Source organism: Peromyscus maniculatus, chromosome 9 (genome assembly GCF_049852395.1).
Source record: "Peromyscus maniculatus bairdii isolate BWxNUB_F1_BW_parent chromosome 9, HU_Pman_BW_mat_3.1, whole genome shotgun sequence".
Lineage (NCBI taxonomy): Eukaryota > Metazoa > Chordata > Mammalia > Rodentia > Cricetidae > Peromyscus > Peromyscus maniculatus.
This window is the reverse complement of record NC_134860.1, coordinates 49,844,182-49,856,717: the sequence shown is the minus strand read 5'-3', so window position 1 is coordinate 49,856,717 and position 12,536 is coordinate 49,844,182. Positions and strand designations below refer to the sequence as shown.

The window sequence follows — 12,536 nt, the reverse complement described above, 5'->3', positions numbered from 1 at the left end:
GATGAGGCATACTGAGCTTTCCCCTTCCACATTGGCACGTCTATTCATATTTTCCTTGTTCATGGCCTGTTGACAAGACTGGTTATCTGTCATTTCTAAAACACAATCTCAGCAGACTAGCCACTTTAAATTGGCTTATGTGCAGCTTTGTATGTTGCTTACATTCATACCGTAAGAGAATGTTCAACAATGTACACCATTCATGCTGAGAAAAATTTCATCTCACCAACTTCAATTTTGTGCATTTCTATAACTACCCATCCACCATATATGCAAACTCAATGACCATCACTTTATCATGAAATATTGTGAAGTATCAGTTAGTAATAATGTCTGCATCATTAACTGGGATTTACATGTAGAGTGTACTACATATATAAATGCAAGTTTATAAAGAATGTCTAGTCTAGAATGCTCTGCTAAGAATCTTCCTTAAGGCAGTTTTAATGTCCTTGTTCCTCAGGCTGTAGATGAAGGGATTCAACATAGGTGTAACCACAGTGTACATCACTGAGGCCACTGCATTATTTATAGGAGAACGTGACAGAGAGGAGCTGAAGTACACTCCTAGTCCTGTTCCATAAAACAGGCAAACAACGGACAAATGAGACCCACAGGTGGAGAAGGTTTTGTGCCTCCCACTTGATGATGGTGATCTTATGATGGAAGAAACTATTTTAAAGTAAGAGAAAACAATTCCTGAAATAGGAATTAACCCAAAGAGAGTGCCTATACTGAATCTGACTATGGTATTGGTGACAGTATCAAAATGGGCAAGTTTAAGGACTTCAGAAGGGCCACAGAAGAAGTTGGAAATTTCAATAAAATCCTCACATTTGGAAAAATTTAATATTGCTACATAGTGCAACTGTAATTCCGCAAGGCTAAAGAGAAAAGACCCTAGAAGTAAGACCCCACAGCGCCTGGGGTTCATAATGACCTGGTAGTACAGGGGGTGGCAGATGGCCACAAACCGGTCATATGCCATCACAGCCAGAAGCATGTTATCCATACATCCAAAAATTATAAACAGTGACATCTGTGTCAGACAGCCCACATAGGAGATAACTTGGCAGTGACTTTGAATGTCCACAATCACCCTTGGAACAGTGGTGGAGATGAAACAAATATCAACTATGGACAGGTTGGAGAGGAAGAAGTACATGGGTGTGTGGAGATGGGAGTCAGAGCTTACTGTCAGGATGATGAGCAGGTTTCCAAACAGGGCCAAGATATACATAGACAACAAAAGGCCTAAGAGGACAGTCTGGACATCTGGATCTTCTGAGAGTTGAATGAAATGGAATTCTGGTACACATGTTGAATTTCTCATGTTTTTATTTCTTGAACATCTTCTGGAGGAAGCCAAAAATGTTGTTAACAATGGTACCAGCATGCATATAGACCTTTTTTATAATTTGAGTCAAGTAAGTACAAATATTGATTATTTCCTCAAGCCTATTGTGACTTCATTAATAATTCCTCAGTTGTGGCAAATGCCATACTCTAAATAGTATTTTTTTCTTGGCTCATGTATTCCCTCTTATGAGTACCATATTGAATACAGTAATCTAGATGATGTGAGGCCAGAATTACTGTAAACAGCTGGCCTGTAGACACAGTAAAATGAATCAAACACCTTTAAGACAAAATGGATATTTTGCAGAAGCTTCACTTTAGGAAAACTGTCAATCAAATCAAATAAAAACTTGAAGCTATTTTTTATTGCAATAACATGGAGCAGGCTTATTATTCTCAGAATTACTCTGACAGTGTAAAGTCCTAGTCTCTAAGACAAAATTAACAATTCCTACCCAGAAAAATGTTTTCAGGTTCCAGTGTCTTCTATAGGTTTTTTGCCTTTGACTTAAAAAGAATATTCTCCATTTTTTTTTGGTTTGAGATTCAAGTCTTCCATTAAAACTTAGATATTTAAAACCTATTAGTACATGTATCCCTTATTTCTCTTAGTATATGTAAATTTTTGTAAATATATCTTAGTTAAATCCACATTATAACAGAACATCTCTGTCCACAACTGTTAAGATGTCCAGTGATGTTAAAAAATTGTCAATAAATATAGTTGAAATTTTATGCTGCAAAACTAATTTGCGTGGAACATCTCCACATAATCTCAGTATAAAATATCTTGTATAAAAACATGATTTTCCTGCTGCGGATATTGCTTTATATAAATAAAACACTGATGGCCAGTGACGGACAGGAAGTATAGGCAGGACAAGGAGAGAGGAGAATTGGGGAAACAGGAAGAAGGAGAAAGAGACACTGCAGCCACCGCCAGGACAAGCAACATGTAAAGACACCAGTAAGCCATGAACCACGTGGCAAGGTATCTTAAATGGGTTAATTTAAGATATGAGATCAGTTAGCAAGAAGCCTGCCACTGCCATACAGTTTGTAAGTATGATTTATAAGTTTGTAAGAGTGGTTATTTTATACTTGGATTATGGGACTGCCGGGCTTGGTGGAACCTGGAGAGAAGCTCTCCAGCAACATTTTCCAGCCAGGCTGTGATGGTGCATGCCTTTAATCCCAGCACTTGGGAGGTAGAGGCAGGCATATCTCTGTGAGTTCGAGGCCAGCCTGGTCTCCAAAGTTAGTTCCAGGAAAGGCACAAAGCTACGCAGAGAAACCCTGTCTCGAAGAACAAAAAAAAAAAAAAAAAAAAAAAAAAAAAAAAAAATTAATTAATTAATTAAATAAAAACCATGATTTTCCTATGTTTAAGCAATGCCATTGATCTTCTGAAGTGCAATCAGGTTGATCCAGAGCCCTAATTTAAGTCCCTCCTCCTTCGAGAGTAAAGTGATTTGCATGTGAGTCAGGCCTGGTGCATAGATGTCAATGTTCTCATTTCAGCTACAGAGGAAATTTCAGGTTCACTCTTTGGTCAGAGCACACAGAATTCCTTAAAACATAAAAGGCTTAAAATACAGAAAGTATTAGTGATGTAAACACATGGGCAATGCCCTAAAGGCTAAAGCAGATACCACTTGCTTTTCCACTGTTAGAGGTCTGTTAGAGGAGATAATGTTATTGAAGATCACTTAAATTGTGTAGACTAGTGGGTCTCTGAACAGTTAACAGTGTATATTAGTATTTTTCCCATGGCTATTTAAAGTATCACAAGATCAGGGACTTCACAGGCCAATTTAATCAGAATATGTACATGGGAAATACTAGATTATACTTACTTAAACCTGGGTTAGAAACAACTGCCTTGTGGTCCAGAGGATGCCTGGACTGGTCTACTTTAGTGACAAGGCTAGCATATAACCTACCTGTCCTCATAGAGCATTTGTCCAGTGACAGATGGAGTCAGACACAGAGATCAATGGCCAGGCACCAGGCTGAGTTCCAGGAATCCAACTGCTGAGAGAGAGGAGAGTTAGTGCAAGTGAGGGACATAGAGATTATGATGGGAAGATGTGCAGAGATGACCGGCCACACTAGTGGAAACCCATGAACTGTGAACTGGTGGCTGTGTAGCCCCCATGGGACTGGACTAGGCCCTTTGGACAAAAAAGATGGTTGTTTGGCTCGAACTGTTTGGGGGGCACCCAGGCAGGAGGATCGGCATCTGTCCCTGGTGCATGGGCAGGCTTCTGGGAATCGGATGCCTGTGTTGTGACACCTTGCACAGCCTTGGTGCAGTGGGAAGGAGCTTGCACCTGCCTAGGCTCAGTGAGCTGGGCTCTGCTGACTCCCCATGGGAGACCTCGATTTGGGGGATGTGGGGATGCGGGGTGGCTTGGGAAAGAGGTTGTGGGGTAGAAGGAGGGAGGAGGGGTGGTCTGTGGATAGCATGAGGAGTGAGTAGAAAATTTCTTAATAAAGAAAAATAAAATTTAAAAAAAAGAAACCACTGCCTTAGAATATTTCCTGGCATTTACGAAGTATTCAATTAATACTTTCTAAGCAATAATGCTTTTTAAAAAAGATTTATTTATTTATTATGTACACACAAGAGGGCGCCAGATCTCACTACAGATGGTTATTAGCCACTATGTGGGTGCTGGGAACTGAACTCAGAACCTCTGGAAGAGCAGGCAGTGCTCTTAACCACTGAGCCATCTCTCCAGCCCCACAATAATACTTTTAACAAGAAACTCACCATTACTAAATTATAAGTGTTTTATCTTATGTATGTCAGATGTGATATGTTACAGAAATTTGAATTATGATGAATGAATGTGAGTTTAGTGGCTCTGCATGATTTCATTGTCTAGTGCATCTATGTCAATGACTGATAGGAACTCAGGTGACAGATTTTTCCATGATATTTCTATATAAATGTCTATTGAAGTATGTATAAAAAGACATTTTAAATTAACCTAATGCATACTTGATGCACATTCAGAAGTATGCAATACAGCAAATCCTGTCCCTAAAACATATTTGCTAACACTGAAATGTGGTTCTAAGTCTGTCTCTGAGTTTCCCGTATCTATTGTACAGGTATTAGCTGAATCATTCTCTCACGGACAGACATGCATTAGTGTTTAAGTGCCATATTATTATAGGAAAAACTGGAAACTAAGGATAATAAACTGACATTTAACAGGACCTATAGATTGCTTAGGAAATATTAAACCACAGAAAGTAGCTGAAGGAGTGCTCCCAGTTGTCTATCAGGAGAACACAGTTCTGCCAGGCAGACAGGAGAACCTTGATCAACAGCCGCCCCGTCAAAGCAGTCCTGTCTGTCCCCAGAGAACTATGAAAACAGTATACATTGAAAATCTCCCCATTTGTCCAAACAATCACATTGGAATTTCTGTCTCTGTAAAACATAGTTAATTACTCAAAATGTAACTTCGGGCTATGAAACTGTAAAAGCAAACAGGGATTTCCGACCCTGACTGGCTCCCTTCTGTCCATGATGCAGGCATGCACACTGACTAAAAGAATTTTCCCTTGTTAATCTCTAAGTAGTCAAGTGGTTTCTAACTGAGCAGGCTGGTTAATTCTGTCACAAAATTACTTCAGTCATCCAAAAGCGCATCTACCTTCCTCTGTTCATGCCAGTAGCTATTTAGTTACCTTTTAAATTAAATAATGTAACTGAAAAAAATGTGGTAACTGTCAGACTTGCAACAAGAGATGTCTGTGTCTTTTAATATTCATCAGTTAATTGTTCCTATAAAAACAGTCAATATCACCTGGATCCCATTACCCCTTTTTGTATCACTGTATAAACTATTGACTTTATGATACTACAACATTTAAATACCATCTGCTTTCATGATGATTTTTCTACTTTTCCCATTAATGACGTCCTCCTAATATGTGCAACAAAAATGACAAAATCTACCTAATTATAATCCTTCCAAGATAATGCAATAGGAGATGCACTCACATGTAGAATATATTTCTATTTGTTTTCAATAAAGAAGACAGTGGCCTTGGTTCAGAATCAGTGAATTGTGAGAACATTTATGATTTATTCCATAGAACAGGCTCATATAAAAACCACAGGATAAAACACCATATCCATTCATAAAATGATAAAATTGGCATTGGATTTATTTGTGCAAATTTAAAGTCCTATGAATATAGAAAATGTGAATTTACTGGGGAGTATTTCCAAAGGCCATTGGACCATAAAATTATTTGAAACTCTGAAGTGGGTCTTCACACAATACACAAAATTGACTTCCATTTCTTTTTATGCCTGTACATTCTTTTTTCTTCTGGAGAGAATATGTATAATTTTAGGATAACCCAGTAGTGCGGCTACTAAATACCATTTGATGAGCCAACAAGTTCATGACATGGAATCAAACACCAGAAAAATTTATCTTGGATAAATTTCTAGGTCACATTCTTCAATTGAATCAATTTCTAGGTTATATTCTTGAATTGAATGAAAATGTAAAGGAAACTAAATACATGGAAGTCAGTGTTTTGAGAGGAGAAAGGGTCTACTTAATGTTTAAAATATGTATTGTTCATTTCATATCACTGCCAATGACTCTTTAGGCCCGATAAAACCAAAAAAAATGGAAGTTAAAAGTGTTAAGTTACATCAATGCACAAAATATACTTATATAAGGAGGAGAGTACAAAGAAAAAATAGTTACTAAAACTTGGTCATATGATAGTTAAGGTGTCTCAGAATTACTAATAACATGTCCTAACTCACATAAATATATAGCAGAGACAAAATAAGGCAGAACGAATGTGTCATTCTTTGATTCTGGAGTGTTTTGATTTGGTTTTAATTTTGGGATTATTTTTATATTTCAAATGATAGCAAAATGATAATATACCATATATATACTTCTTTCCATTTCACCTTCAACCCCCCTTTATAACTCACCCCACTCTACTTCATATTCATAGCTTCTCCACCCATTCATTGTTATTTTATGCATGTATACATATTTTCATTTTAATAATCATATAGTTTTAACAAGATATCCAGAAGTCTTAACAGCACATATCTTTTTAGGCTCTCATGTTTTCAAACCATAAATGATATAGGCATCTGACTGCATTTCCTCATTGAAAACTTACCGGCTGAGCCTCAGAATGATGGAGGATGCTGACAGCAGCAAAAATACTCAGAAAAATAGAATGCAGAATACAGTCTTTGTAGACCTGTAAACACAGCACTTCAGAGGGTGAAGCCAAATATGGACCAAGGGAAGTAGAAAAGCCTGAGTTGAATTGTTGTTTCAATGTTTGAGACTGTTCCAAATGCACCTCAAATATACTACCCTCCATTCACACAGCAGAACTAAACATTCCATTATAAAAGATCTAGAAACCACAAGGGAAAGAAGACATGGGTCTTTTTTTTCTGGTTTAAAGCATTATGAAACAGTTGTTCACAGAAAAGTTTATTTTGTGTTTCACTCAGGCAAAGTAACTCACACAAGACTTCACTCTTTTCTAATTCACCACCTAGTACATGTTACACAGAAACACTGTCTTTGTCTTTCATTTTCTGTAAAATAATAATTAGGCAAAGGCTTATAATTTTGGAACCTTGAAGAACTAATGAAGTAAGTAAGATGAAGTAAGATACATAAAATATAGAGCTCAGATCTTCCAACCATGGAAGACCTTATAGTCACACACTCATAGTAGATTTCTTCAAAGCTATAGTTCCAAAATCACCCTCACCATCATGTCACAGTACTTTAGATTGCTTATGAAATAACTTAGTTGGACATATTTGCTCCTCTCTTTGGTCATAAGAGTATGCAGAATAGACACTGGGGACAGTCCGATGAGAATTTGAGAACTACCATCTCAACTAAGAACATAACATACCAGTAGAGAGGCTCAAATTATAGTTATTATACCATCAGGCTACCCAAATTATCACAGTTCATATGATTAGAAAGAAATAATAATTCTTGTCATCTCTTCTTCATCCTCAATTCCCTCAGAACTTACATGACTAAACTGTGGGTCTGTGTGGCCATGATGAAATGCTGTGGATATGGCAAACCTCCCTTGCTTGTTGGCTGGTGAAGGCTCACTCTGGAATCCTGAAGTGAATACAGTAGCAAGAGCTTCCTGATGCAGAAAGAACACTGTAGGAAGAGCAAACAGGGATATATAGTCCCATTTATGCAGATCAGGCTGATGACCTGGAGGGACGGGCTAACTAATTATTCTTACATAACCTTAGAACCTCAATGCACAGAGCTGGTGATTATTCATACTGGTCCAAAATATTGCAATCTCTAAGGAATTCCTGCTGTTGATGGAGGAAGCAGAAGAGATGTTCTCAAGACGTTAGGTATGAGGTCCTAAATTTTTCATTTTCCATTTTATTTTATTTCGTTTGGACTACCTTTAGTAGTTCTTGTTGTTGTTGTTGTTGTTGTTGTTGTTGTTGTTGTTGTTTTGTGTTGTTAAATTCTACTGAATGTGCTATTCTGTGTCTGCAGAATTCTATTTCTTTCCTGTGTGGCAATCTGAAGACCAAGATTCAATCTCAAGATTCATGCCAGAACACATGGATGTCCGTGCAAAGGAGAGGTGGATGAGATCTACATGAGCGGACTGGATGTGGGGGGTAGGATAGCGGAGGGCAAGGAGTGGGGGATGTGAACATGGGGAAATGGGAGGGTAGGACTGGAGCAGGGACAAAGTGGGAGGGCAGGGAAGAAGATGCCATGGTGTATTGGGACATCATGGGAGTGGGAGGATGTAGGATGCTGGGGAGGCTCTGAGGAGTCCACAAGGCTGATCCCAACTTAGTCTGCTGGCAGTGGTCCAGAGGGTGCCTGGACCAGTGTACTCTGGTGACCGGCCTAGCAAATAACCTACCTGTCATCATAGAGCCTTTGTCCAGTGACTGATGGAGGCAGATGCAGAGATCTTTGGCCGCACTCCAGGCTGAGCTCCAGGAATCCAGTTGATGGGAGAGAGGAAGAATTCTGAGGGGTGGGAGATGTCGAGGACAAAATGGGAGGACCTGGGGAGATGACCGGCCACACAGGTGGAAGCCCATGAACTGTGGGCTGGCGGCTGTGGAGCCCCCATGGGACTCCACAGGGCCCTCTGGATACGGAGGATGGTTGTTTGGCTCCAACTGTTTTCGGGTGCCAAGGCAGTCGGATTGAAATCTGTCCCTAGTCTATGGGCGGGCTTCTGGGAATCAGGTGCCTGAGGTGTGACTCCTTGCACAGCCTTGGTCCAGTGGAAAGGGGCTTGGCCCTGCCTGAGCTCAGTCCGCTGGGCTCTGCAGACTCCCGGTGGGAGACCTCCATTTGGGGGATGTAAGGATGCAGGGCGGCTTAGGAGAGAGAGCTGGGGGTTATAGAAGGGAGGAGGGGGGATCTGCGTATGGTGTGTGGAGTGAGTGGAGGGTTTCTAAATAGAGAAAAATGGAAGAAGAAAAAAAAAAGAATCAGGCCAGAGAGATCTTTGACTCTTCAGGAAATCCCACTGTTGAGATTGACCTCTGCTCTTCAAAAGGTCTCTTACAAGCTTCTGTGCCCAGCAGTGCCTCAACTGACATCTAAAAGACCCTCACAGGGGGAGTAGATATCTGTGAGTTCAAGGCCAGACTCATCTACAAAGTGAGTTCTGGGACAGCCAGGGCTGTAACTCAAAGAAATCCTATTTCAAAAACACAAAAAGAAAAAATTTTTAAATTGTAATGATTTTATTTTCAAATCAGTTAACAAGCTCTATTTGGAGATGAAAATGATGAGGGAAAGGAGGAAGAGAAGATTAAAATCCTATTTTAATTTGTTTCTTTGACCATGGTTATCAAAGAAAAGCCTTCACCAATGTTATTCAAAATATAAGGGTGAATTAAAAGATATACTGTTTATTATATAGTATTACATTCAAGTGTACATATAATTTTCAGAGGGGACGTTTCCTCTAGTACCAGTTGTGATCTCCATTGATCGGGAAATTAGTGGTCTAAGACCAGGATCAATTCATTAAGAACAAGTGCCATTGAATCATCTGTTTAATTCACCTTTTTATTATATCTTTATAAATATTCCACATTAAGTACATTTCTTCAACCAAGGCTCTCTCTCTAAATGGAGTAACCATACATTACCAACAAAGTCAGTCAGAGTTAACAGCTGTGGACCACAAATGACCCCATCAGTGCATCCCCAGGTTAGGCTCTCACTCTGTCTCATTCTGGAGGAAGGCAAACTCCTTCCCAGGAAATCAGCTCGAGACAATTCCACACAGCCACAAATCCCAGTGCATATATTGGAAAATGATATCTTCCCAGTCCTTCACTGTTATAAATTAGAGAGCAGAATGTCAGGACAGCAGGTTCCAGAAAAGAGCTGACACAAGTTTTCCCCATTAGGAGATAGTCTTGTGACCATAGTGTGAAGGGGACATGATCAGACCTTGAATTGGGAGTGCATTCAAAGACCTCACAACAGAGGAAGCATGGTGGGGCTGTGAAGGTAGAGAGCTTGATGTGGGAGAGGAGGAAAGTTACCTGCCTTGTACAGCATGATGTGAGTTCTAAAAGGGAAAGATAGGCCCCTCAGTGGCCCTCAGAAACATCCTACAGAACAAATGAATGTTACTTGAATCGTTTGTCTGGGGGTAGGAAGTCCCTCACCATTTCATTGGTCAGACACAGTGTACATGTGTCCTAGTGCTTTCTACTGCTGTGATAAATGCCATGACCAAAAGCAACTTGGGTAGGAAACAGTTTATTTGATGTATACATCCCAATCACAGTCCATCATTGAGGGAAGCTGGTGTCAGAACTCAAACAGAAGTGGAGGCCATGGAAGAAAGCTACTTACTGGCTTATTTCTAAGCTCTTTTTCAAGTGCCTTTCTAATACCTCCAGGAACCACCTGCCCAAGGGTAGCAGTGCCCAAAGTGGGCTGTGCCCTCCCACATCAATCATCACTCAAGAAAATGTCACACAGACATGATTATAGACAATTCTAATGGGAGCTTTTCCTCAATGGATGCTCCTTCTTCATGTTGACTCTATTTGGGAAAAACTAACCAGCATGCCAAGGGAAATAGAAGAGTCAGGTACTGAGTAGGATCATGAATTTATCTTGCCATTGTAAGGAGGGGGAACTGGATTGCTCTCGCCTCATCCTCCTACCCACCCACCCCTGTTGGAGTACTCAAAGCAGGGGTGTCTTTAGAGAGGACAGACTACAGGAGAGTTAGCTTGATTTCTGGGAGATAGAGGGGCATGTAGCGAGTCTCATATCTAACATCCACCATTGATCATTGTTTCAAGCTATCCTCAGGATCAATGGGAGAGAAAATCCAAGTGAAACCTTGAGGTCTAGGATGGCTAAGGATGAAGCATACTAAGATTTCCCCTTCCACATAATCATATCTATTCATAACTTCTTGTTCATGGTCTGTTCAAGGCAGCCTGGCTGACAAGACTGGTTATCTGTCATTTCTAAAACACCATCTCAGGTGACTAGCCACTTTAAAAGGCTTAAGTGCAGCTTTTAGGTGTTGCTTACACTCCTACTGTAAGGGGTTGTTCAATGTGCACCATTTACCCCTAGAAAAGTTTCATCTCTCCAACTTCAATTTTTGTGTATTTCGGGAACTGCACATCCACCATATGTGCAACCTCAACGACCATCACTTTATTGTGTATTATTGTGAAGCATCAATTAGTAATAGTGTGTGAGTCAATACCTGGGACTTACATGTATGGTTTGTATGGTGGGTTTGTGTGTGTGTGTGTGTGTGTGTGTGTGTGTGTGTGTGTGTGTGTGTGTGTGTGTAAATTTATAAAGAATGTCAGTGATTAGAATGCTCTGCTAAGAATCTTCCTTAAGGCAGTTTTAATGTCCTTGTTCCGCAGGCTGTAGATGAAGGGATTCAACATAGGTGTGACCACACTGTACATCACTGCAGCCACCGCATTATTTCTAGGAGAATGTGACAGAGAGGAACTTAAGTAAACTCCTACTCCTGTTCCATAAAACAGGCAAACAACGGACAAATGAGACCCACAGGTGGAGAAGGTTTTGTGCCTCCCACTTGATGATGGTGATCTTATGATGGAAGAAACTATTTTAAAGTAAGAGAAAACAATTCCTGAAATAGGAATTAACCCAAAGAGAGTGCCTATACTGAATCTGACTATGGTATTGGTGACAGTATCAAAATGGGCAAGTTTAAGGACTTCCGAAGGGTCACAGAAGAAGTTGGAAATTTCAATAAAATCCTCACATTTGGAAAAATTTAATATTACCACATAGTGCAACTGTAATTCCACAAGGCTAAAGAGAAAAGATCCAAGAAGTAAGACACCAGAGCAACTGGGATTCATAATGACCTGGTAGTACAGGGGGTGGCAGATGGCCACAAACCGGTCATATGCCATCACAGCCAGAAGCATGTTATCCATACATCCAAAAATTATAAACAGTGACATCTGTGTCAGACAGCCCACATAGGAGATGACTTGGCAGTGACTTTGGAGGTCCACAATCACCCTTGGAACTGTGGTGGAGATGAAACAAATATCAACTATGGACAGGTTGGAGAGGAAGAAGTACATGGGTGTGTGGAGATGGGAGTCAGAGCTTACTGTCAGGATGATGAGCAGGTTTCCAAACAGGGCCAAGATATACATAGACAAGTAAAGGCCTAAGAGGACAGTCTGGACGTCTGGATCTTCTGAGAGTTGAATGAAATGGAATTCTGGTACACATGTTGAATTTCTCATGTTTTTATTTCTTGAACATCTTCTGGAGGAAGCCAAAAATGTTGTTAACAATGGCACCAGCATGCATTAGACCTTTTTTATAATTTGAGTCAAGTAAGTACAAATATTGATTATTTTCTCAAGCCTATTGTGACTTTATTAATAATTCCTCAGTTATGGCAAATGCCATACTCTAAATAGTATTTGTTCTTGGCTCATGTATTCCCTCTTATGAGAACGGTTTTGAATACAGTAATCTAGATGATGTAAGGCCAAAAGCACTGTAAACAGCTGACCTGTAGACACAATAAAATAAAGCAAACACCTTTAAGACAAAATGGATATTTTGCAGAAGCGTCAC

At 39.9% G+C, this 12,536-nt stretch overlaps 2 protein-coding genes across 2 annotated transcripts; both read right to left on the bottom strand.

The window, feature by feature from the left end:
- Positions 1–406: 406 nt before the first annotated feature.
- On the bottom strand, positions 407–1,333 carry LOC102904909 (olfactory receptor 7E178-like). The gene has a single exon (XM_006993433.2). It carries the CDS (start codon positions 1,331–1,333, stop codon positions 407–409), a length of 927 nt encoding a protein of 308 aa, XP_006993495.2.
- A 9,873-nt stretch (positions 1,334–11,206) lies between these two features.
- LOC102917602 (olfactory receptor 7E24-like) lies at positions 11,207–12,196 on the bottom strand. Its single transcript, XM_006993383.2, has one exon. It carries the CDS (start codon positions 12,194–12,196, stop codon positions 11,270–11,272), a length of 927 nt encoding a protein of 308 aa, XP_006993445.2. The 3' UTR covers positions 11,207–11,269.
- Positions 12,197–12,536: the final 340 nt, after the last annotated feature.

Coding starts and splice junctions, on each gene's coding strand:
- LOC102904909 (XM_006993433.2), bottom strand. CDS start 1,333: ATGAGAAATTCAACATGTGTACCAGAATTCCATTTCATTCAACTCTCA.
- LOC102917602 (XM_006993383.2), bottom strand. CDS start 12,196: ATGAGAAATTCAACATGTGTACCAGAATTCCATTTCATTCAACTCTCA.